Source organism: Hibiscus syriacus, unplaced genomic scaffold, assembly GCF_006381635.1.
Source record: "Hibiscus syriacus cultivar Baekdansim isolate YM2019G1 unplaced genomic scaffold, ASM638163v2 tig00110674_pilon, whole genome shotgun sequence".
Lineage (NCBI taxonomy): Eukaryota > Viridiplantae > Streptophyta > Magnoliopsida > Malvales > Malvaceae > Hibiscus > Hibiscus syriacus.
This window is the reverse complement of record NW_024062819.1, coordinates 647579-670914: the sequence shown is the minus strand read 5'-3', so window position 1 is coordinate 670914 and position 23336 is coordinate 647579. Positions and strand designations below refer to the sequence as shown.

The following is a 23336-nucleotide window of genomic DNA, read 5'->3' as shown; positions in this document are numbered from 1 at the left end:
TAGGGAGTGGCAATTTGGAAGCGTTGAATCAGCATTTGATATTCTAGTAACAGTATGGTTTCCATCAATAATATGTTGGACTATGAATCAGTAACTTCTGTGGTGAGCTCAAAGGAGATCTCCACATGACTCTGTTGCAATTGAACTCAGCACTGCAGCAGTTGATGGTGATCCAATTTACTGCCTTAGTTGATGGCAGGAGTATTATGAAATGAATCCGACGTTTAATCTAGTGTATAATTATGTTTAAAATATGATAGTATTAATGTAATTTTTACTGTATCAGTAACAATCTAAGAAATCAATAACATGTTCATTCAATTCCAGAAAATTCACAATGTGCATGAATTTTGCAGAAGACCTTATTGTACCAAGAAACACCATTGTCCAAATTCCATAGTTGATGAGAATATCAGATTCAAGAGAAAACTTACCCCTAAATCTTACTTCTCCATCATTCACCAATACAGTAAAGCACAAACCTCAAACAAAACAAAAAGAGAAAAGAGAGAGAAAACAAGAGATTGTCCATGGCCATGGATCACTGAGAACCGTAGACAACTTGGGTGTAGGTGTCCTTGATCCACCTGAAGCTCTTCCTCAAAGACCCTTTCGTCTTGCCTTCGACTGCATAAGCCTTGTAGCTAACAACCCTCTTCTTCCTCTGCAGCTCAGGATCAGTAAAACTCCAGCTTTTTGAAGAAGACCCAATTGAGCTTTTGCTTTTCTTCACCTTAATCTCCTTCCCAAGCTGGTTTTGTTGAGCAGAACTTGCACTGTAAGATCTCAGGTCTTGCATGTTCCTTGTGCCTCCTCCACTGTAACTTTCCATCTGCATTTCTCCACCATCCTTGTATGATTTGGATCTGAACTGCTCCATCAAAGTAAATAAAAGAAAATTTGCATGAAAATTGAAGAAAAGGATTGTTCAAGGATGAAGGGTTTAGCTGTGGGGGAGGAGAAATAAATTTGTGTAGTTGTTGATTATTGTGAAGAAATGAATGAGTGACATGTGACAGTTTCTACTTAAAGAATCACACCACAAGACAGTTGAGGCCGCAAACTGGGGCAGTTAAAGGCTAACTTTGAACCTTCATTGCTGGGTATTTGCCGCGTGGAATGGCTTATGTTTGACCAAGTGAATGAATAATTGGAAGATTTAATCTAAAGAAAATAATTAAAATAAAATCAAAGATCACAAATTTCAAATCAATGGAGATTAATAGGATTTTAATTTGACTATGGTAGTTTAATAGGCATTAGAGAATTTATCTCATGATCAATCTTCAAATCTCGAAATTAAGGGAGGATATTTAAATAAAGATACTATGATATTATATTTTGGAGTTTAATTTTCGAGAACAAACATGATTACATTAGTGAAAATCTCATCATTATAGAATTTTGCTGAGATTTGCAGAGAAAATTTCATAGTTTTTATATAAGCTAGAAGAAAGACAATCTAAGAAACCCCCAACTGCTGCATAAAAGCTTGAAATAACACATTAAACCCACCACAAAGGAGTGGGTAAAAACTGGACAATCATTATGGAGCAATTGTGTAGGACCCATACCATTAAATGGTCAGATATGTTTAAGAACAACGTTAAGGCACTAGATAAGCAAAAAAGAACATGCGAAAGGGCAAGTTAAATAAGACTTGCCGAAACAACAAAACCACCTTGCCGAAACAATCATCAAAAAGGGTACTCTCTCTTCACAGGAGATCAGCAACATTTGATGGAAGCTCCTCGACGATCACATTGTAGAATTTCTGGATGTCAAACAGCATTCTCTCATCATCTGTGGTCACAAAGTTGATGGCCACACCTTTTCTTCCAAACCTTCCACTTCGTCCAATACGGTGGAGGTAGTTTTCTGGTTGAGTTGGCAGATCATAGTTTATGACTAGAGAGACTTGCTGCACATCAATACCACGAGCCAGGAGGTCGGTGGTTATGAGAACACGAGAAGAACCAGAGCGGAATTCACGCATGATGATGTCACGAGTATTCTGGTCCATGTCTCCATGGGTGGCAGAAACTGTGTGGTCACGACTTCGCATCTTGTCAGTTAACCAGTCGACCTTACGCCTTGTATTGACGAAAATGACACTCTGGGTAATGGCCAGGGTCTCATACAGATCACAGAGTGTTTCAAGCTTCCATTCTTCCTTTTCAACATTCACATAGAATTGCTTGATACCCTCAAGGGTTAACTCATCACGCTTAACCAAAATTCTCACAGGTTTATTCATGAATTTCCTAGTAATCTCGAGGGCTTCAGGTGGCATTGTGGCAGAAAACACTCCAACCTGAATCTTGGATGGAAGCAACTGGAAGATATCATAGATCTGAAAGACATAACAAACATTATTAGAGCAACAAATGAATCAAAACCTAACCTCTTAAAACTTGAAATCATTCAAAAGGGAAATTAACATGATGAAATCAATAACCTGGTCCTTAAAACCACGGGAGAGCATCTCATCAGCCTCATCCAAGACGAACATCTTAATGTAATCAGGACGAAGTGACTGCCTTCTCAACATGTCAAAGACACGACCGGGAGTACCAACAACAACATGAACACCACTTTGAAGTATGCGCTGATCCTCACGAACACTTGTCCCCCCAACACAAGCATGGACCTTAACACCTAGGTAATCACCAAGTGCTCGCATCACTTTCTCAATCTGTTGTGCCAGCTCCCTAGTGGGTGCCAAAACCAGAGCCTGGCATTGGACTACAGCATAGTCAAGTTGCTGGAGAATTCCAGAGCAGAAAGTCGCTGTCTTCCCCGTTCCAGATTGTGCCTGCTGAATCACATCAAGACCTTTGCAGAATGGAACAATTCCTCTCTGCTGGATAGCAGAAGGCTTCTCAAAACCTAGGTAATTTATTTTGGACAAGGGAACAGGGTTTTTCAGCATAAATTAGCCACAATAAAACATAAAAAATTCTACAATTATGAAAATATAGTACATTACTTTTTATTCGATGTACCACATACCATATGCATAGATACCCCTCAGAAGGTTCTCTTGAAGTCCCATTGCATCAAAACTGTCAGAAACTTCATCATAACTTGTGAAAAAATCATCTCCATCAGTCTGGAGCCTGTAAGTTCCAACCACATAAGCATCAGCAAATGGTAAAGCAAATAGCATTATGCTTATGTGTGCATAAAGTATAATAGAAAAGCATTGGCAAAGAGAAACATGTGTGATCTACAAACAAGAAAATTTACAAGTCACTCATTTTCTGGTCATATTGACGAGCATCAAATTGGGATCCTTCTGGTGTCAAACCTGCCATGACTGCAGAGACAAGAAAAAATCAGCAATTAAACATAGTACAACTCACAAATTAAAGCTTTAAGTCTAAGAATATAATAGATACCGATAAATAGAACAATTTGTTGCCTATTATACAAGCACCAAAAGATTTAATATTAACAATGAATATGTTTTGCAATTAAGGTTTATGCCTTTCCATGTTAACAAGGATGTAAAAGAAGAGACAAACTTGCACTCTATGAGAAGCACAGCACAAGCATTAATTTCTGCTTTAATATCAGGAGAAGATGCAAAGAGGCAATGGCTATCTAATATTTTGATCAGAATCAAGTATAGATAGCATATTGCCCACCTCTGCAATATTCCAACCACAGCCAACCACCTAAAAAGTGAACTCTTAACACATTATTACCTCCACAAAGACATCACCACACATGAAATATACTGAAGAAAATTTGTAGGGACACGTGATCATCACTCTTCGGTTAATTACACATCCATTCTGATCATAATACAGGTTTACGTTAATTACACAAATGTTAACTTCGACTTTATGGAAAAGGTGACGATCTTCCCATTTTGAGAAAGATGTAAAAGAATAGCCAAACTTGCACTCCATGAAAAGCAAAGCACAAGCAATAAATTCTGATTTAATATCTGGAGAAGATACGAAGAAGCAGATGGCTATCTGATATTTTGATCAGAATCCTCTACCAGACACCACATTGCCCACTTCTCCAACATTCTACCCAGGGCCAGGCACTAAAAAGGAAAACCGTTTAACACACTCTTATCACTAATATACTGAAGACACTTCTAGGGAACACATAATCATCACTCCTCAATTAATCATACATCCATTCTAATGTTAATACATGTTTATGTTATTTACACAATTAGCCTGCCTGAAGATTATGTACAAAAAAAACTGTGTTAGATAATCCTAATAGCAGGCAACATACTCTAATCAATTCAAACAGTGACAATAGATACAGATTTCAACTCAAACCAGGAATAGCATACTTGTTATATAACGGCCTTAAACTAATTGTCAGATTTCAATCCAAGAGCTGGAAATTTCAATACTAAAACTTAAGATCCTTTTGCAACCAAAAAAGAACAGGTTACCTGGAAATGTCAATTCTATAACTGTTATTTAAAGAACAGAAGCTTTGGTTACTATAAACTTTCTAAAATCCTTCGTTTCCTATTCAATTTTTTTGTTTGCTTTTGATAAACAAAGATAGAAAAGCTAGTCTAGCTGAGACTCAAGACGGCTAATCTATCAAATCTCAAACTACAAAGGAAAAAAGAAAAGAAACCCCACAAGTCATAGACATAAACCGATAAATCTGAAAACCAAACCCCAAAAAAAATAAACAGAGAGCAGATCAAAGTCAGATCCCAGACAGTATAAAAAATCCAATAAACAACAAATCAAAACAAAAAAAAAAGATTCAACAGGAATCCAATAAAACACAAATACCCAAACCAAAAAGGAATAAAGATGAGAAAAGGTTAAAGGAAAAGGAGCAACCTGAAAGCAGATGAAGTGAGTAAGAAGAGCAAAGGGTAAATTTTTTATCGCGAATCAGATACTTCTCGGATCTGCGCCGTGGAGTTTAAGAACAAAGAGAGAGAGAGAGAGAGCCAAGGCAAAAACACAACGACAGGAAGAACAAATCTAAAGTGCTGGGAATCGGCTTCTCTTTTAGGTTTTTATAGTATGGGTTTTCAGCTCTTTCGACTAACCCTTGCTTGGCCTACAACTCTTACATCCCATCAAAAACACTTTCTTTGCTTCTCGTTCTTTTACTTATTTGCCCTTCCTTTTTTACAATAATTCCTTATAGTTGAGTTGGATTGGCCCTACTTTCTTAAAAATGTTATATTAAAAATGCTTTTTTAACTTAACAAGACTTTTTAAAATTAACTGAGATCGTTTTTGCTTGTAGAAATTATTTTCTCTGCACTTAAAGAAAGAAAAAAAATCGATTGATTCTAAGGAAGATTGATCATACAATTCTAAAATAGTCAATTCACCAGTCTCTTAACATTATTTAATTGATCGGCTAACAAAAACGTTATTTTTATCATGTATTTTTCATTATTAATAATTATATAATTATTATTATTATTATTATTTGTTGTCCTCCCGTTCTAATTCTTCACGTAGACTATTATTTTATCTTCAAGTAAAAGTCACTGCTTAAATAATCAAATAAGAGATTAATAAATCTATATAAATTATTTACGACAAATGAATGACTTTTAAATTGTGATCTATACACATCTAAATACGAAATTCTTTTAATTGTCTAATATTAATGGATCGAGTTTTGTAAAGTTAGGATTTCACAAGAAAGGAGAATTCTTGTAAACGAAGAAAGCATGCATATCCATTATTTATAAATATGGCATTTGACTTCTGCTCTTACCTCACCCACCTTCATAGCAGGGGTGTAAACTATTCGAATTGAGTTCGAGTATTATTGAACTCGATTCGACTCGAAATCATGAACTAAAGTTCGAAAAAGCTTAAAGTGAAAAAAAAAATCCTTAAACTTAATTTGATTGAAGCCTCAAACTCAACCTCGAACATGAACATGAACCTTAGATACATTAAGATCTTTTATTTCATTTTTTTTTAAGATGAACACATAAATGCTAATATTATTAATAATTTATTTTTAAAAAAAATAAAATCTTATTATATTATATTTTTTAACTATTCATGAGCATTTCGAGTGGAGTATCACAGCTCGTTTCAACTCGTTAAGACCTCGAATCGGGCTCGAGTCTATTCGAATCGAGTATTTATCAAGCTTTGACTGAATCAATCTCGAGTAACTTGCGATTTGTCTCGTCTCATTTACGGTCCTACTTCATAGTATCATTTATGATTTTGCTTCTTTTCTTTTATTTATTTCTTGGTGAGGATTTTTTTTTTCATTTCACCCTTTCTGTTTCCATTAAAACACACACTTGATCCAAAACTCCATTTGGCATATCGGGCATTCTTCTACTTTGATCCACATTAGGCATAATAGCGATAAGTAACATTCTGTCCCTAACTTGGCCAATTTTTTCCAACTTAATCCCACAACATTTTCTTTTCCTCATACTACTTCTTAAACTTTGAAACTTTCCCATGTTATTATTGATCTCCTGATATAACACAATGATTTGTGAGTTTAAATGGCAACATAAGGTCTATAACACTAACCAAGGCTTGCCATCAAGTAATCGACAGCATACTTTTCCATCAAGTTGCAGTGGGAAAAAATATATTCGTATCCGACATTCATCACGAGTTCATGTATCAAAACTTATGTCAACTCTAGTCCAAAGACAAAAAATATACTCATATCGGACACTCACCACAAGACCAGATACCAAAACTAATATCACAGAGGTTGGTTACGTTGCTGCAAATAATCAAACAGCTATGGAAAATGTATAATAAATGCATAAACAAACATAACTACTAAATTAACTTGAAAGGAATTTCACTCCTACATATTTGTTTTAATTACTAGACTTTAAACACTAAAACAAACCAAAGCTTATGCAGTTCCTGGGTTATTTAAACATAGTACCACAAACTTTGACATGCACAACCAACCTTGAGCACCTGACCCTAGAAGTAGGAAAAGCAGAAGGACACAATCAGGGCACAGCCACTAAAATCTTTGTATGAACTTAAGATACAGGGCGTGCAATATATACACGTACATTTTGCATGTGTCCATGTGTGTGTATAGTCGCTGTATGTTGTCAAACGATCAAATATTGAATTAATGTGTGTTGTCGAATACTCAAATATTGAGAAGTAGAGAGTTTGATATTATCCCTTTTCTCACTAGTAAAAAGTACAAATAATGAAGAAAGATCAACTAAAATAAATTAAAAAGAACTTCAACCAGGCCATGTTTGTTTATGAATTGTGCCTAGGTGCACAAAGTGTATGCCTGATCAAATGCATATTGCCTGAGGAGGTTTGAGACACTTCTGTTATCAGAAGCTAAGTTGCAATGCCTGCGCACATATGCTTTGACAAAATTGGGACTTGATGCATGGGATGGGATCATCAATTTTTACCATTACCGACTGAGAAACAAGCCAGAAAACAGGACAATTGTAACACATACACAACATCATATCCGCCTATGAAGTTACAACACATAAAATGCAATAAGGATCTCAAACTATGTTCTGCTGATAGTCGAATATCAAACATTAACTTAGTATTCTTCGACTAGTTCCACACACATTTCACTTCTTTCTTTCAGAAAACAAGGCAGCAACTTAATTTCTACGAAATTTCACCTTCAATCATGCCTAAAATGGTTCCCAGGTATACAAGAACATCTAAGAAAAGCTACTAACATGGAATCTTTTCCCCCTACAACAACAAGCATATAACCAACAATACATAAAATTACCCAGATGAGGGACGAATGTTGCATACAAGTATATGTCTCAATCATTTTTAAAGTTTGTTCGTATGCTTGGAGATCATTCCGAAGTTCGAATATGTGTGTTATCCAACAAAAGTAATTGAAAATTTGAAGAGTCCGGTTACAAAGAACAGAATCAACTAACAATAAGAAATTCCTAATTACCATTTATCACAATTAAGTAGAGAATGGACAAAGAGAAAACACATGTTTGATCGAATACCGATCTATTAATCTCGAACAAAGAAATTTAAGAAATCATTAAACGTCAGGCACACACCATTATTCATCACATCAATATTACATAAATTTTAATTCCTACAAAACCTAATATCAAATTTTCCCAATAATTATCCTACCACCATCAAAAAAATTATTTAACGAAATATAAACTCATAGAATAGAAGATTTCAGGTTTTTTTTTCGCGTTTTAAATTGGGACATATCTCTTCAAGACTTGCTTCCCGGCAACCACGGCTCCAGCTGCCAACCCTCCAAGCGCACCGGCAACCGCAGCAGACCTCACCCTCTTGCAGCCCGACAAACAGCTCCCGTTGCAAGACCCGCCGCCACGCTACTCCAGACATCATCACGGTCAGTCACCGCTACGACCCCACTTTCCGTCCCCGCATAAATCAAGCCCACAACACCGATTCTATTCCCCCATGATCGACCCGTATGACCTGAACTATTCAAGATCCGATTGATCTTGAGTTTCAAAGTATCGCCTTGCTCGAAATTCCTGAAAGCCGAGAAGAGCCCGACGGCTGCGCCGGATACAGAGCCGCCTAAATAAGCTGATCCGGTATAAAAGGTCAGATTTTCGCCCCAGGAACGGCGCTGGTGGAGGGATTCCTCGGCGAAGAGGAACTCCGGGGAGGTTGGTAGCTTGTAAAGGTTGTTAATGGGAACCTGGAGGTTCAGGTCCTGGTATGGATTGTAGAGGCGGGTGTTTGGTTCCGATTCAGGGTAAGAGCCGCCGTGATGAGCCATGCGTGTTTGGTTCAAGTTAGGGTTTGGTTTTATGCGAGAGAACGGAGAGGCGACTTTCGATGTTGCAAGCAGAATGAAGGATTCTACGTTGGTCATGTGCTTTTGGTTCGTTATATTTGTCGGTTGAACCGGGAAGCCGACACAAAAATATTAAAAAAAATAGGTTGAGAGAAAGGAGAGAGAGGCTAGGGTTTGGGAAGTTCTACTGTACGACGTTTAAAAATAGGTTAAAAAATAATGTGATCGGTTAAAATTTAAATCGGTTATGTTATATTATCAAATACAATAACATATTAGGTACTGTTTATATAATATAATAGGTAGCGCTTATATAATAAAATAGGTTAATTACTGGAAACATTATTAAACATAATAATATATTAGGTACCGCTTATATAATGTAATAGGTATCACTTATATAATAAAATAGGTTAATTATTATAAACATTATCAAACACAATAACATATTAGGTAGCGCTTATATAATGTAATAGGTAGCGCTTATATAATAAAATAGGTAGCGCTTATATAATAAAATAGGTTAATTACTAGAAACATTATCAAGCACGATAACATATTAGGTACCACTTATATATGTAATAGGTAACACTTATATAATAAAATAGGTTAATTACTGAAAATATTATCAAACACAATAACATATTAGGTAACGCTTATATAACGTAATAGGTAGCGCTTATATAATAAAATAGGTTAATTACTTAATTTGTTATTACAACATATTAGGTAAACACTTAAAATGTTACAAATGATAAAATAACTGGTTAATTATTATTTTTGTTATTTTAAAATAACTTGTACTTTTATTATAATGTAATAACATTATTTTGTTATTACTTAACTTGTACGTTATAAAAAAATCTACGTTAATTGATTATAATATTTTTTATATTAATTTATTAACAAAAATAATAATTACATCTTGTAATTAAGTTTACAATGTAATATAATAAGAATATTATTTAAAAATAAATTATTTATGAATTGTAAAAAATATTTATTATCTAATTATTACATACATATTAACGTAATTTATAAAGGAATTACAAAGATTATTTATTTATTATAAGAATTCTTTTGTTTTTAATGACGTAAAAAATCATTAATACTTTTTATAACGTACAAGTTAAGTAATAACTGCTTATATAACATTATTTTGTTAATTACTTAATTTGTTATTACAACATAATAGGTAAACACTTAAAACATTACCAAGGATAACAATAAAATAATATTATTTATTAAAAAAAATATTTTTAAAATAAACATTGCAAATTTATCTATTACATTATAATTATCAGTTTTGATGTTTTTAGGATCGATACAATTTTAAATGTATCGACACTTTATGTGTGCACCTCGTTGGGCATTCATTCTGAAAAAAAGTATCGAATGTGTCGATACATTATGTAGACCTATTTTATCATAAAACCGGTATATTTATACCGAGTACATTATAAATTTACCTATTACATTGTAATTATCGGTTTCGATGTTTTTGGGATCGATACTTTTAATAAATGTATCAACACTTTATGTGTGCACCTCGTTTAGCATTCATTATGGACAAAATGTATCGACACTTTTTAAATTTTTGTCAATACATTATGTTGACCTATTCTCTCATAAAATCAGTATATTTATACCGGTTACATTGTAAATTTACCTATTACATTATAATTATCGATTTCGATGTAACATATGTGTCGATACTTTTTGAAAATGTATCGACACATATGTTTCACTATTCTCTCATTATAATATAATTAATGATATATTATTCTTATTATAATAAATAATAAATATAATTTATAATAAATTTATTTTAATAAAATATAATAATCATAATTTTTTATTTATAAAAATATAAATATTATATTTTAATAGTAATATTGACATAAATAATATTAAATAAATTATTCTAATATTTTAAAAATAATATTATTATTTTGTTAATAAATAATATTATTTTATTGTATTTGATGTTTATAATAAAGAATTTTTTAAAAAATTGTATAATTTGTGTTTACTAATTTTATCATTAAAAAAATTTATTTTACCGATTTTGTTATTGTTGGGTTAATAAAACCTGTAAAAATTACCTAAAACATTATTATTTCTACCTAAAACATCAATGGTTTTTAACATTTCCGATAAAATGCCCAACAATAACAAAACCGGTAAAAAAAATAACAAAACCAGTAGCGCTTTACCTGTTTTGTTAAAATAATGATATTTTCGGTAATTTTTACCGGTTTTGTTATGCACAACAAAAAAATCGATATATTTTTACCTGGTAAAATGTCAAATAATAACAAAACCGGTAGAAATAATGATGTTTTTGGTAATTTTTATCGATTTTGTTATGCACAATAATAACAAAATCGGTTTTTTTTAGCCAATAAAAAAATCGATACCGTCTTTTTTTAGCCGTATATTAAACGCCTCACGCGAGCATTCCCCATTCCCCCTAGGGTTTATTTCATTATTATAAGATTGTATATACAACAAAATAAAAACTCTATGTACTATCTCGTTCATTTTAATGTTTGATAATTTTTTAGTATTAATTTCATCAAATATAATGAAATTCCAAAAAAAAATATAAAGAATTTAATATACAACTAATGTGAAATATACAAATTAATGATTAAATTTATTTTAAAATAATTTAAAATTGAATTTTTAAAATCTAGAAAGTATATAAATAAAAATGACTAAATTAAAATATATGAATTTAATGTTAATCATAGATTTTTTTTTTTAAAAGAAAAAAGGAAACAAAACAAAACTCTAAAACTACGTTGTACCTTTGAAAGTTTGCATGGAAATCTCAAAGGTACAATCCCTAATAACACGACATCCTTAAAAGCCATAATTTTAGCTTAATAAAAAAATCCTTTTGGCTTAATATCAAAATAAGTGTCTAAATTATAGTTAAATTCTTGAATAGGTGTCTAAACAATTTTTGACTTATCCATATACCTAATGTTACAAACATTACCCATTTAAGTGTTCGGACTGTTAACGACATTAATTTCTCCTGTTAAGTGACATGTGTTGCAATCTGGTATTTTGAAATTTATTTTTTAACAATATTATTACATTTATAAAAAAATCCTAATTCTCTTAAATTATAAAAAAAAACCCAAAATACATAAAATTCCCAAATCATATCCTCAACCTATCACCGCCCCATTTCTAGTCATCCTCCTAGTAATACGCCATCGTAGTTGTCGTCGATTGGCCGTCGAGATCGCGTGAGATCACGATTTTCATCCTAGGGTTTGCGGGTATAAAACATCAATTCGTCTTTTGATCGGTCACAATTTCATGGGGGGTTTGGTCGTCAGGGGGAGATGAGGTCGAGTGGAGTTTCGTCGCCGACAAAAGGTGATGGTCAACATGGGTTCAAAGGTTGAAATGAAGGTTTTCAAAGTTTTTAAGGTTAATTCAAAATGTTTATGTTTTTCTTTAAAAATATATATAATTTTATTTTTTAAATTTTAAATAAAACTTTTAAAATCACCATATTGTGACACATACCACTTAATGGAAAAATTAACGATTTGATAGCCCGAACATCTAAATGGGTAACGTTTGTAACGTTAGACACCCGAATGGGTCAAAAAATAGTTTAGGTACCTATTCAAGAATTTATGTATAGTTTGGGCACTTATTTTGGTATTAAGCCTTTCTTTTTTTCTCTTTTTCTTTTTTTTAAATAAATAAAAATCCTATTTTAAAGCTCTGACCATTTAATTTCGTCAGATCGGAATTGTAGAATCGGACCACCGGTCATTTCCCCTTCCTCAGATCGTTGAAATCGAGCTGAAATTGGAAGACCCACATGCTCTAATCAGGTATTTCTATCAAAACTAATAGCTTTCGTTTATCAACTTGTAAATGTGCTTATATTAATTCCCCCAAAAACGGTTCCTTTTTATTTCATTTCTGTTGAAATTCCTCCATGATTTCATCAACTAATTTATGGGTTTTGCTGGAATCCCTGAAAAATATATGTTGTTTTGTTAGAACTTGATGACATTGACTGGATGGATTCTCTTTGATTATGATAATGACCTTTTGATTGGAAAACAAGAGCTGAGTCGATCTTACTTTGGGTCAATCATGAAGGGTTAATGAGAATAGGAATTGTAGAATCAAGTAATATATTAATCACGTTATGATTTTTTTCCAAGTTAATTTTAATGGTTTGAAATGATTATTGTGGAACTGGAAATGTTGTATTTTCATCATTGTGGTGGCTAGTTGTACCATAAAGATTGTGAATGAAATTATCGACATATAGTAAATTGGAATTCGGATTGTTAATTTGTCTAGTATGGAATTTGATTTGCTAATTTTTACTTAAAATGTGTTCTTTTTTCTTTGATTAATCAGGGTGTTAATTTTTCTTTTATATTAGTTTGAAGGGATTATTTGAACGCTGAGAGAAAAAAAGGGGAGTAAAGATGGTGAAAATGACAATGATTGCTCGTGTTACTGATGGTCTTCCTCTGGCAGAGGGATTAGACGATGGTCGGGATCTGGTAGATTCTGAAATGTACAAACAGCAAGTCAAGGCTTTGTTTAAGAATCTCTCCAAAGGCCATATTGAGGCTTCAAGGATGTCTGTTGAGACCGGACCTTATGTTTTTCAGTATCCTTGCCCTGGTGTCTATTTCTTGGATGCCATGTTTCTTGAATTATGAAATAAGTGTATACTTTCCTTGTCAAAAATAGGTTTATACTTTATAGTTTCTCTTGAGGGAAAGAAATAAGTTTTACTGTATTTATTTTCAGTATTATTGGCAATTGCATCTTAATTATAATGTTAACTTGACCTAAGTTCATAGCTATATCGTTGAAGGACGTGTTTGTTACTTGACAATGTGTGACCGTTCTTATCCTAAGAAACTTGCCTTTCATTATCTGGAAGACCTCAAGAATGAATTTGAACGTGTTAATGGAGCACACATTGAAACAGCTGCCAGGCCTTATGCATTTATTAAATTTGGTAGGTTTCTTCTTTATTTTTTGGCCCTTTCTGCTTTTCGTATGCAATTAGTATTTTTTCCACCTTTTTTTGTGCTCCCTATTTCCAGGCTTGATTGTATTTTTTCTGTCTTTAAGATACTTTCATACAGAAGACAAAAAAAATGTACCAGGACACCCGTACTCAACGGAATATTTCAAAGTTGAACGATGAACTATATGAAGTTCAACAAATCATGACTCGCAATGTACAAGAAGTTCTTGGTGTTGGCGAAAAGTTGGACCGTAAGATATACCCTTTTCCTTTCAGAATCATTTTTAAGACACTTTTATGACATATGAATTGAAGACTTATTGAACCTTCTTGAATCAATGCACCATGAGGGATGCTAAAATTAACAATCATAAGTTAGGAAAACTTTGCTTTACAATTTTAATGCCTCAGTTTGCATTGCATATACTGGTTAAAGGTGTGAAAGAATCTTTTAGGTGAGAGCAGTCTGTTGCTTTATTTGATTCTTCCTCGATCCTGACTATAACTTTTATAAATTGCCCTCTAGCCAGTAACCAAAGCTGAAACTTGGTCGATAACTGGATGATTTTAGTACCTGATAATTATATGTTTGTATTTACAGGTAAACGCGATGTTTCTTGGGTGTAGGTTTTGTAACTTTTGTTCCTTTAATAGTCAGATTTAGCTGTTCCAAAACTTCGATTTGCATTAATCATACAAAAGCTTGCTTCAGCTATATTGGTTTTTTTCTCATTTGAGTGTCTGAGGAGTTTTGTATCAGTTCACATTGTTCCAATTAAAATTTAAAAGAACATGACTTCTAGATTTTTTTGCTCACTAGTAATTGGACATGCAGTACAAGGCAAAGTCATTTATGGCTGCATCTTGTTACTGCTTAGTTTACTTTTTAAGTATTGCCCTCATATTGAAGTCACCTAATTGTGTTTTCTTCTTTACAGTTGCTTTAATCTCTCTCCTTTTGATTGACTGTTAAATTGTATTGCTTTTGACTAACCAAGTGCACATTTCTCTTTCTTTCTGAAATACAGAGGTCAGTCAAATGTCCAGTCGTTTGACATCGGAATCTCGCATATATGCTGATAAGGCAAGAGACTTAAATCGACAGGTTAGTTCCCTTTGATTAGTGAAGGATGAATAATCATTATTTGGGTCATTTCTCTCTCACTCTATCTCTCCCTTATTTTAGATTGAGGCATTTAGCTGTTGGTTTTTGACAATTTTGTTGATGATACTGAATGTGCGCTCCTAAGTCATTTTCGCGGTAGAAAATACAGGTGATATAATATGATCATGTTCAGTGTCAGAATAGCTCCTTGAACGTGGACTATAGCCTTTCATGATGAGGAAAAAAAAAGGGAACATCATTGTCTGCATTTAGCAACTAATGCATTAGTTTAAGTTCTAGACTTTGTTTTATAGGCATAAAGACAAGCATGGCTAGTTACATACGTATGTCTCCACTAAAATTATTCTGAATTTGGATTGCTCCCTCCCGCGACACACACAAAGGAAGAAAAAAATTAAGAAGAATGGATTTAGCATATGAATGTCATATGATTTATGTCGGATAGTTTTATTGAAGTTGCCATAAATCCCATGGGAAAAAGATACTTAAATTAACTTCGTCACCTAATTTCCTTCTACACAACTTGATTTGCTTCTCTTTTAAATGGAAGTTTCTTTGGCTCAAGTCATTTTTCATGCATCCGTGGCTTGATTATTTTTGCAATCTTTCTTGATTCATTTAAAGATTATGTTGTTAGCTATACTGAAGTTTGAAAGTTGTTCATTTGTTTCATCTTTCGCCTGTAGGCTTTAATTCGGAAGTGGGCTCCGGTTGCTATCGTTTTAGGAGTTGTCTTTCTCCTCTTTTGGGTGAAAACAAAGCTGTGGTAATTTCAACCGTGCTTCATAGTTTTAACAACTCATCATCGAGTTTCTCAGGTTTCTCTGCATTGGTGTGGGCAGCTTGTTGTCCACACCCAGAGACCAGACATTAGAGTGAAAATTCTGGGTTTTTTTTTGTTTCATCACATAGTTCGGCGAAGTTTAGGGACAAATTTGCATTGTGGAGTTGTGAAGGAGAGACCTTACCTTATGAGCAATATGTTCAAAGACACAGGTATTCTTTCTGTATGTCAAAGACAGAGTAGAACAACAAAGTGGTAAAATCTACTTGAAGAAGCCTCTTTTGGTAATTAATTTTAGTAGTGGCGCGTTATTGCCATTTTCCTTTGATGGACCTCCTAGTAGGGATGGCAGACGACTATAATTTAATGGATTTCGTACTGTACCCATTCCAATTGGGGCGGGATGTGTGAGTTTAATGGGTTGTGGGTGGGTGTGGATATAAAAAGTCATACCCGCCGTGAGAAGTAGGTAGGTGATGGGTTTGAGACTTTACCCGTCCCGCATCCGTCTGCCCTACATCCACCTACCCACTAACTACCCATGGTATAAATTTTAGACCATTATGAATTTAGGTGAAATTTTAGAGATTATTCTATAAATCTTAAGATTTTATTGGATACAACTTATAATTTAATTAAATATTAAGGTACAAATATTTTTAGAATTGAAAACTCTCGTTTTTTCTATCTCAAATTAGTGGATATGGGTGGGTACAGCCAGACACAGGATGGGTGGTGAGCATCTAATTAGGTGATAGGTGTAGAGATGGATTTGAGAATGTATCCGCGTAGACATGTGTGGATTTAAATATTTTACATATCTTGAGTAGTGGGTAAGTGATAGATACGAAAAATATTAGGCGGGCATAAAGATGAGGGAAGAGACATTCGTACCCGCGCCGCTTGTTTGCCATCCCTAATGAATTTTTACTCTTAAAATCGATGGCAATATGAGCAGTGCTTGTGTTGATAATTAAGATATCAAAAACTATTTTTACAGCATGAAATATCCATGTTCATGTACTATTATGCAGAGTATATTTCATTCCTAAATTTAAAATGAAATAAAAAGTTTTCATAATAATAGTATTTGTTCTAAAAAAATTAAACATTACTTTATAATTATTTTAGTTTAATAAAAAATTATTAATCATTTTTAATGAGATTATTAAACTAAACAAGTTTGTTGAATCAAAATAAGAACAAATACATTTTTTTGTTATAAAGAACCATTAAGTTATTATAAAATTATTATTATATTACAAAGAGTACCATAAAAGTAAGAGAGATGAAAAAAAATTAAATTGATAGATTTTTAAAGGGTAAATTACGCCAATGGTCACTCATATTTGAGGCAGTGTTTGTTTTTACTACTGATGTTTAAAAAGTCACAAACCGGTCATTAATATTATCGTTTGTTACAAATTAATCACTCGACGTTAACAGCTATTACTATGAGTTCGTTTGTTACAAATTGATAGTCATTACTATGAGTTCGTTTGTTACAAATTGATAGTCATTACTATGAGTTCGTTTGTTACAAATTGATCACTCGATATTAACAACCATTACTATGAGTTTAAAAAAATTGACTTAGCATGTTAACTGCTGATTTGGTTTAAAATTTGAGTTTAAAAAAATTCATAATGGAATGGGTACAGTACGAAATCCATATGCTTTCAGATGGATTTTTTTTTAAAGAAAATTCTTTCTTTTCTAGAAATTCACTGCCAATAAACTCCAAAATGGTGATAGAGGAAAGTTCCTAAGTCGTGGCTCAACGAGTTTTAGCTTGGAGGTGATGTGATGAATGCTAAGTATGGAGATGAAGGAAAGGAGAAGAGTAGAAGCAAAGAAGAAGACAAAAATGCAGATCGATTTTTGACTTTTTAAACATCAGTAGAAAAATAAATACTACTTCAAACATGAGTGACTATTAGTGTAGTTTACAATTTTTTAAATATAAATGATTAAGTTGATTAAAACATTTTAAATTATAATTAAATTAATAGAATGCGTCAGTTTTAGAATATAAAACTATTTTTATATTAGATCACATCATTGTCTAATATTTAATGATCAGTGATCTGTTTGAGATAAGATTGTAAGGGTAAAGTATTCAAATGGTATCTCGATTATAGAATATTATTTTATTAAGTCATTTAATTATTAAAAGTTATAAAATGATCTTTTGACTATAAAATATTTTTTGTTAAGTTCCTCGGCTATTAAAAATTATAAAATAGTCATCTGACTATTCATTATGTTCTAAACTTGTCCTTAATTTTCTGTTAAAAATTGAGAGTTGTCTAAACCAGACGTTAACATGATGATTGAGATATGATAATCGTTTAAGATTTTGGAATCATATTTTATCATATCACAATAAAGAGGTTAACATTCAGCTTATAATACCATATTTTTTAACGAAAAATGATGAATTTGGAACATAATGAATAGTTGGATAGTAATTTTGTAACTTTTAATGATTAAGAGACTCAATAAAACAAAATTATATAATCGGATAATTATTTTATAACTTTTGATAGTTGAGTGACGTAATAAAATAGTATTTTATAATCGGGGACTTTACCCAAAAATTTAAATTAAATGATTAAATTATAATATTGTGAAATATAATTATTACCCAGTACTGGAAGTGAGAGCGAGTGGAGCTCCACTACTAATGGCGTCGCTTTCGCTGTAGTTGATAGATAAGAATACAAACAAACTTAATCTGGACTTCTCTGAGGCGGGTGCCAAATTCAAAGAACTAGATAAGGTAACACTTGACAATCTTAACAATCGTTGTGGCAGTCAATCTGTCCTATCTTCAGATAATATCTCAAAGAAAAATAAAATCCTGGAGAAGCTTTCAGCTCCAATAGGTAATATCTTCTTTTTCAATTTATCTTTTTAGCTTCAATCCCTCTTTCAGTAATTCTCACGCTTGCTATATCAGTGAAACGGTTAGTGGTAATTAAAGAAAGATAAACCATGAAGATCGAACATGTTGTTGTTCTATGAATCCAGGATAATGGGAGAAGAACCGGTTAATGTCAATGAATTTAGAGAATCGGCGAGGCAATCCCTTCCAAAAATGTACTACGATTTCTACTCTGGAGGAGCAGAGGATCAGTACTTAAAAGAGAATGAGGAAGCTTTCACAGAATCATGTGATATGTGTTTCAATCTATTAACCATCTATATAGCAAACTTGTTTCAATCATTTTACTTATTGTTATGACATGTGAATTTGCAGTATTCGGCCTAGAATTCTTCTAGATGTAAGCAGCGTCGATTTATCGACTACGGTGTTGGGTCATAACATCTCAATTCTATTGATGATTGCCCCAACTTCTATGCAGAAGCTGGCAAACCCTGAAGGTCTAACTAACTCCTCTTCAAGGAACTTCTGATCTCAGCTTATTTTGGAACTTTTATCGACTGCGATTTTATTTTCATTCCAGGTGAGATTGCAACAGCAAGGGCAGCGTCTGCATGTGGCACGATAATGGTAAACCCGATTGATTCAATGAATCATCATAAACTCGCACTCAGGGTTTCAAAAAACGTTCTGCGACCGCGATATAGTGGTTTCGTCGCCGTCCGAGTTACCCGCTACACCCGCAATAGCGCCAATAGCGCCCGCGACGGCCGCAATCATAGTAAACCCGAAATGACCGAAAACGCGACTGCGACCGCGATTTGAAACCCTGCTCGCACTATGGCTCATTTCAGGGTACTTATGGGTCAATGATTCAATGAACATAATACCCTGGGTAAAGAATTTCCGGAACATCTCATCCAAAGGTATTAAAAAATACACATTATACTACATGGCAAACCTTTATTTGCTTGCCAAACAGGAATGACTGACCATCTGAATGGCCAAAGCTGCCTCACCATGAGTGCTGTATCTCACAAAGCCAAAGCCTTTCTCACGCTGAACCCGAACCTCCTCAATCACCCCAGCACCAAGAGCATGGAAGTGACGATGGAGTTCATGTTGGGTGACCTGCAGGAATGAAAAATATTTGGTTTTACTGGAGAACATAAGATTCTACTTTACAGTATAAAGACATTGGAGCTTTCAGAACACAAGCCCATATCTCACAAGGACTAAAAACTTTATCAGAAATTAGAGCTCTCGGGTCAAAATACCAGAAAATTTCACCCTAATTGGTTCAAACTCAAACCACAAACAGTTGAAAAAGCTTCAATTGATAGGTAAAAAGATCAATTATTCTTTTACTCTATATTGTTCAAACCCATATCACTTGTCCTATGAAGGTAAACTCATAATGCTTCGTAGCACCCATTCAAGAATAGATTGAATGTGTAATAAATAGAAGAGCTGTTGGAAAGAGAGCCTTGCCTCTGGAGCAAGATTGCCCACATAAACCGTAGTATATTGAGGATTATTCCCAGGAGCCTTCACTATTGGTTGTCTCAGTACCATCCTCTGCATAACAAGGCAATAGGTGTACATTCCTTTTGAATTTGGCACAAAAATAAAAATCAATAAAAGGTTAAGGTTAAATAAAATGAAGTACTAGCAGTTATGGGGTTTGCATTGAACAATGTAATGATTATCATAAATGATTGATTCTTTTGAATAAAAGATAATGATTTGCAGCAAAAATAAATAAACAAATAACACACCGGATGAGCCATGGGTTAGTTCCACCACACTTTCAGCATCAGAGCTCTGCTTGTCATCTTTGCCAGTAGCACCCTTTGTTGCCCAGTTACAACGAATCTGTCGACTGCCAAGCCGCTTTCCTAAAATTATAAATTAAAAACAAGATTGAAATCGTCTGCAATGTCAATAATAAGAATTCATGCAAGTGATAGTTCATCTAAAAAATCAGAGCTAAATACAATTCTTACAGCTCAACCACAACAATTTAATGAATAAATATTTCACACATGGTGATTTTACAGAAAATTTAAGGAATGGCATAATAAATAGAAAAGGCATTTTTTTTAGTTTACTATTTCAGCAACCTATTAATATCAACATGTAAAGAATATGAAAGAAGATTTTATTACAGATATAAATCACAGCTTTATTTGATGAGCTAAAACCTACTGACTAATGAAGACATCAATCTTACCACTTAAGTCATTAATTGCACTCTGTGCTTCCTGAACAGAGAAGGGGGAGAAATAAACATCATTAGATGAAACAAAACTATAATAGAAGAAACACAAGAGCCACTACAAACTTAACCAAGGAACAGAACCTGCTGGCTGCAGAATGAAACAAACCCAAATCCTCTTGAACGCCCCGTTTTCTGATCCCACATAACCCTTGCATCCCTTAAATCAGTAAAGACGTACAGATTTGTTATTCACTTTGACATCAATAAATCAATGTTGTAACATTTCAACACGAAAACACTAATCAAGGTTTACTAACCAATATATTTGCAATTATAGTAGTTTAGGATATAGTTTTAAAAAGTCACAACACTGTCAAGCATCTACTGAAATCAAGAGTAAAAGGAGAACACTTACGAACAACTGGGATATGCAAACAGCGTTGCATCAGTAACTTCGGGACTGAGATCCCCAACAAAAATGTAGTGACCTGCACAGATTATGATACTATCAAACAGAATAATTATGAAGAGAAAAAAATCGCCAGCACACCATAAATATAACAAGCTTCAGCAAACTTGATGTATCTTCTCTTTAACCAGTAGCATATGCCCAATTGACCTTGATAGGCTGTCCAAACCTGCAGGTTGCAAGATACGAAAGAAATGCACACTAAAAATAAAGAGGTAGATGAAAAAAGTTAATTCTTACAAGTGCCTTCCATTTAGAGACAATATAGCAAGAACAGCTGATCTACGATCGAAGTAGTGGACAAATCCATAAGATGACTGCTCAAGTAGAAAACAGAACAAAAGAAAGATCAATAATACGGCAATCAAAAGGATAAAGGAAACAAAGAAAAAACTAAGCAATAAAAAATAATCATTAGAACATCCTCACAGTTTCAGATAAATAAAAAGGTGCAATATTGAAAATAATACCTTGTCCTTTCTGACAAGCTTGCAACCTTCAACAGGACCAGTACTTGCAAAAACCTCTTGAAGTAGTGGTTCAGTCACCTGTGTATGTATGTTTCCCACATACCTGCAGTTTCTGGAAAATTAAACAAATAAAGAAAGGCTACAAGTAACTTTCGGAGTTGTTTGGAAGATGCAACAATATACGAGTATCTATCAAATTCCTAAAACCATTTAGTTATCAATCAAAGAAGCCATTACCTTAAACTTTGCACTAAGGATACTGGAAACATTTTTTATCAGCAGATTCATGAAGGAAAGATGTCTCCAATGAATATAATCACAAGCATAAAAGCAACTTGTACAGTTGTTTAAGCAAGAAGGGAAATAGCGTACTAAAAATATAGAACAAACAAAAAGAAATATATAAAAACAACTAAAAAGGAAATTTAGGCAAACACTCACACACTGCGGCAAGTACTTGGATCAAAACCAGGTAACAGATTTCCACTTGGAATTGGCTCTATCTGCAAATCAAAAAAGACAAAAGAAGAGAGAGAACAAAAAAGAGGAAAAGAAATGATGTACAGAAAAGTCCCTTCCCACTCAACCCAATTCTAAAGCATTCAAATTCAGAAATGAATATGAGTTCTATGAGGTATCCAACAGTCAACCTAAAAGATAACCATCAGAATGAGAACATTACTTCTCCAAGCTCATTGATACTTCCAACTTAAAGACAAGATAGCAACTGAAAGAGGTCTACCAGAAATGTAACTTTGACAGAAGGAGAACACACTGAAAGTTGCCATTTACTTTTTAAATTTGCTCGTGATGTTATATTGGAGGACTATATGTTACAAACTTAAAGAACCTCAATGAAATTCAAGAACCATGTTTTATGCTCCACAGCTTACGGAGATACATATAGATAGATACAAACAGGAGATACATTTAGATAGATACAAACATACACACATACAAAAATAGACTGATTGAGAAATTGATTATAGGCCCGAGCAAGAAAGATGGCAACTTAGTTTACCTAAACATATTCAATCGATTCTCAACATTTGCAAAACAACGTGTAGATTTCAATTAGCAGTGAACAAAATAAAATCAAAGAGGTGAGAAACACAAATTAACGAGAAAGAAAAGACCAAAGCAAATCTTTCAGCGTTTTGGCAGAGACTTCGTATAAGAGAATAATTATACCATTATTTACTAAAACTTTACTCTCTCTTATTTTGCTGTACTTTCAAGTTTTCTATTTTTCTCACTGAACTTTACAGACTGAATCATTTTGCTCATTCTGTCATTAACTCTGATGATGTGTCATTTTTTATTATTATTTAATATAAAATAATGAAAAATAGAAAGAGTAAATTAAATCGTTCCTAATTAAACTTTATTATCTTTTCTATTTTGCTCACCTAACTATAAAATAAAAACAAAAGGTGGATGGATGCCACCGTCGGCCATCGTTGACCACCGTAGATGGTGATAGTTTGGTCCTAGATTTCATGGGTCGCTTCGTCTTGACACCTTGAGTCTGAATCCGACCTCCATTTTGTCAGAACTTATTTTAAAGCCTACTAA

At 33.3% G+C, this 23336-nt stretch overlaps 3 protein-coding genes, 1 non-coding gene and 2 pseudogenes across 4 annotated transcripts; 1 reads left to right on the top strand and 5 right to left on the bottom strand.

Annotated features, from left to right (window-relative positions):
- Window positions 1-388: 388 nt before the first annotated feature.
- LOC120137546 lies at window positions 389-1014 on the bottom strand. Its single transcript, XM_039153275.1, has one exon. The coding sequence runs from the start codon at window positions 878-880 to the stop codon at window positions 542-544; it is 339 nt and encodes a 112-aa protein (XP_039009206.1). The 5' UTR covers window positions 881-1014; the 3' UTR covers window positions 389-541.
- A 536-nt stretch (window positions 1015-1550) lies between these two features.
- On the bottom strand, window positions 1551-5019 carry LOC120137545 (eukaryotic initiation factor 4A-8-like). Its single transcript, XM_039153274.1, has 5 exons — window positions 4836-5019; window positions 3250-3319; window positions 3013-3119; window positions 2459-2889; window positions 1551-2353 (listed from the first exon to the last, which is right to left on the bottom strand). The coding sequence occupies exons 2-5, from the start codon at window positions 3315-3317 to the stop codon at window positions 1718-1720; spliced, it is 1242 nt and encodes a 413-aa protein (XP_039009205.1). The 5' UTR covers window positions 3318-3319; window positions 4836-5019; the 3' UTR covers window positions 1551-1717.
- LOC120137626 lies at window positions 3885-3987 on the bottom strand. Its single transcript, XR_005517444.1, has one exon. It is a non-coding gene; the product is annotated as a small nucleolar RNA snoR98 (small nucleolar RNA).
- A 2774-nt stretch (window positions 5020-7793) lies between the features above and the next one.
- On the bottom strand, window positions 7794-8843 carry LOC120137537 (annotated as a pseudogene).
- A 3697-nt stretch (window positions 8844-12540) lies between these two features.
- On the top strand, window positions 12541-15985 carry LOC120137535 (25.3 kDa vesicle transport protein-like). The gene is made up of 6 exons (XM_039153268.1): window positions 12541-12635; window positions 13202-13435; window positions 13632-13792; window positions 13909-14055; window positions 14833-14909; window positions 15617-15985. The coding sequence occupies exons 2-6, from the start codon at window positions 13248-13250 to the stop codon at window positions 15698-15700; spliced, it is 657 nt and encodes a 218-aa protein (XP_039009199.1). The 5' UTR covers window positions 12541-12635; window positions 13202-13247; the 3' UTR covers window positions 15701-15985.
- Window positions 15986-19544: 3559 nt separating this feature from the next.
- LOC120137601 lies at window positions 19545-23306 on the bottom strand (annotated as a pseudogene).
- Between the last annotated feature and the right edge of the window lie 30 nt (window positions 23307-23336).

Excerpts from the sequence above, each read along its gene's own strand:
- LOC120137546 (XM_039153275.1), bottom strand. The coding sequence starts at position 880 with ATGGAGCAGTTCAGATCCAAATCATACAAGGATGGTGGAGAAATGCAG.
- LOC120137545 (XM_039153274.1), bottom strand. The coding sequence starts at position 3,317 with ATGGCAGGTTTGACACCAGAAGGATCCCAATTTGATGCTCGTCAATAT. Across the intron at positions 3,120-3,249 it reads GACCAGAAAATGAGTGACTT|GCTCCAGACTGATGGAGATG; the intron begins GTAAATTTTCTT and ends TGGAACTTACAG. Across the intron at positions 2,354-2,458 it reads CCCGTGGTTTTAAGGACCAG|ATCTATGATATCTTCCAGTT; the intron begins GTTATTGATTTC and ends TATGTCTTTCAG.
- LOC120137535 (XM_039153268.1), top strand. The coding sequence starts at position 13,248 with ATGGTGAAAATGACAATGATTGCTCGTGTTACTGATGGTCTTCCTCTG. Across the intron at positions 13,793-13,908 it reads TTATGCATTTATTAAATTTG|ATACTTTCATACAGAAGACA; the intron begins GTAGGTTTCTTC and ends TCTGTCTTTAAG. Across the intron at positions 14,056-14,832 it reads TGTTGGCGAAAAGTTGGACC|AGGTCAGTCAAATGTCCAGT; the intron begins GTAAGATATACC and ends TCTGAAATACAG.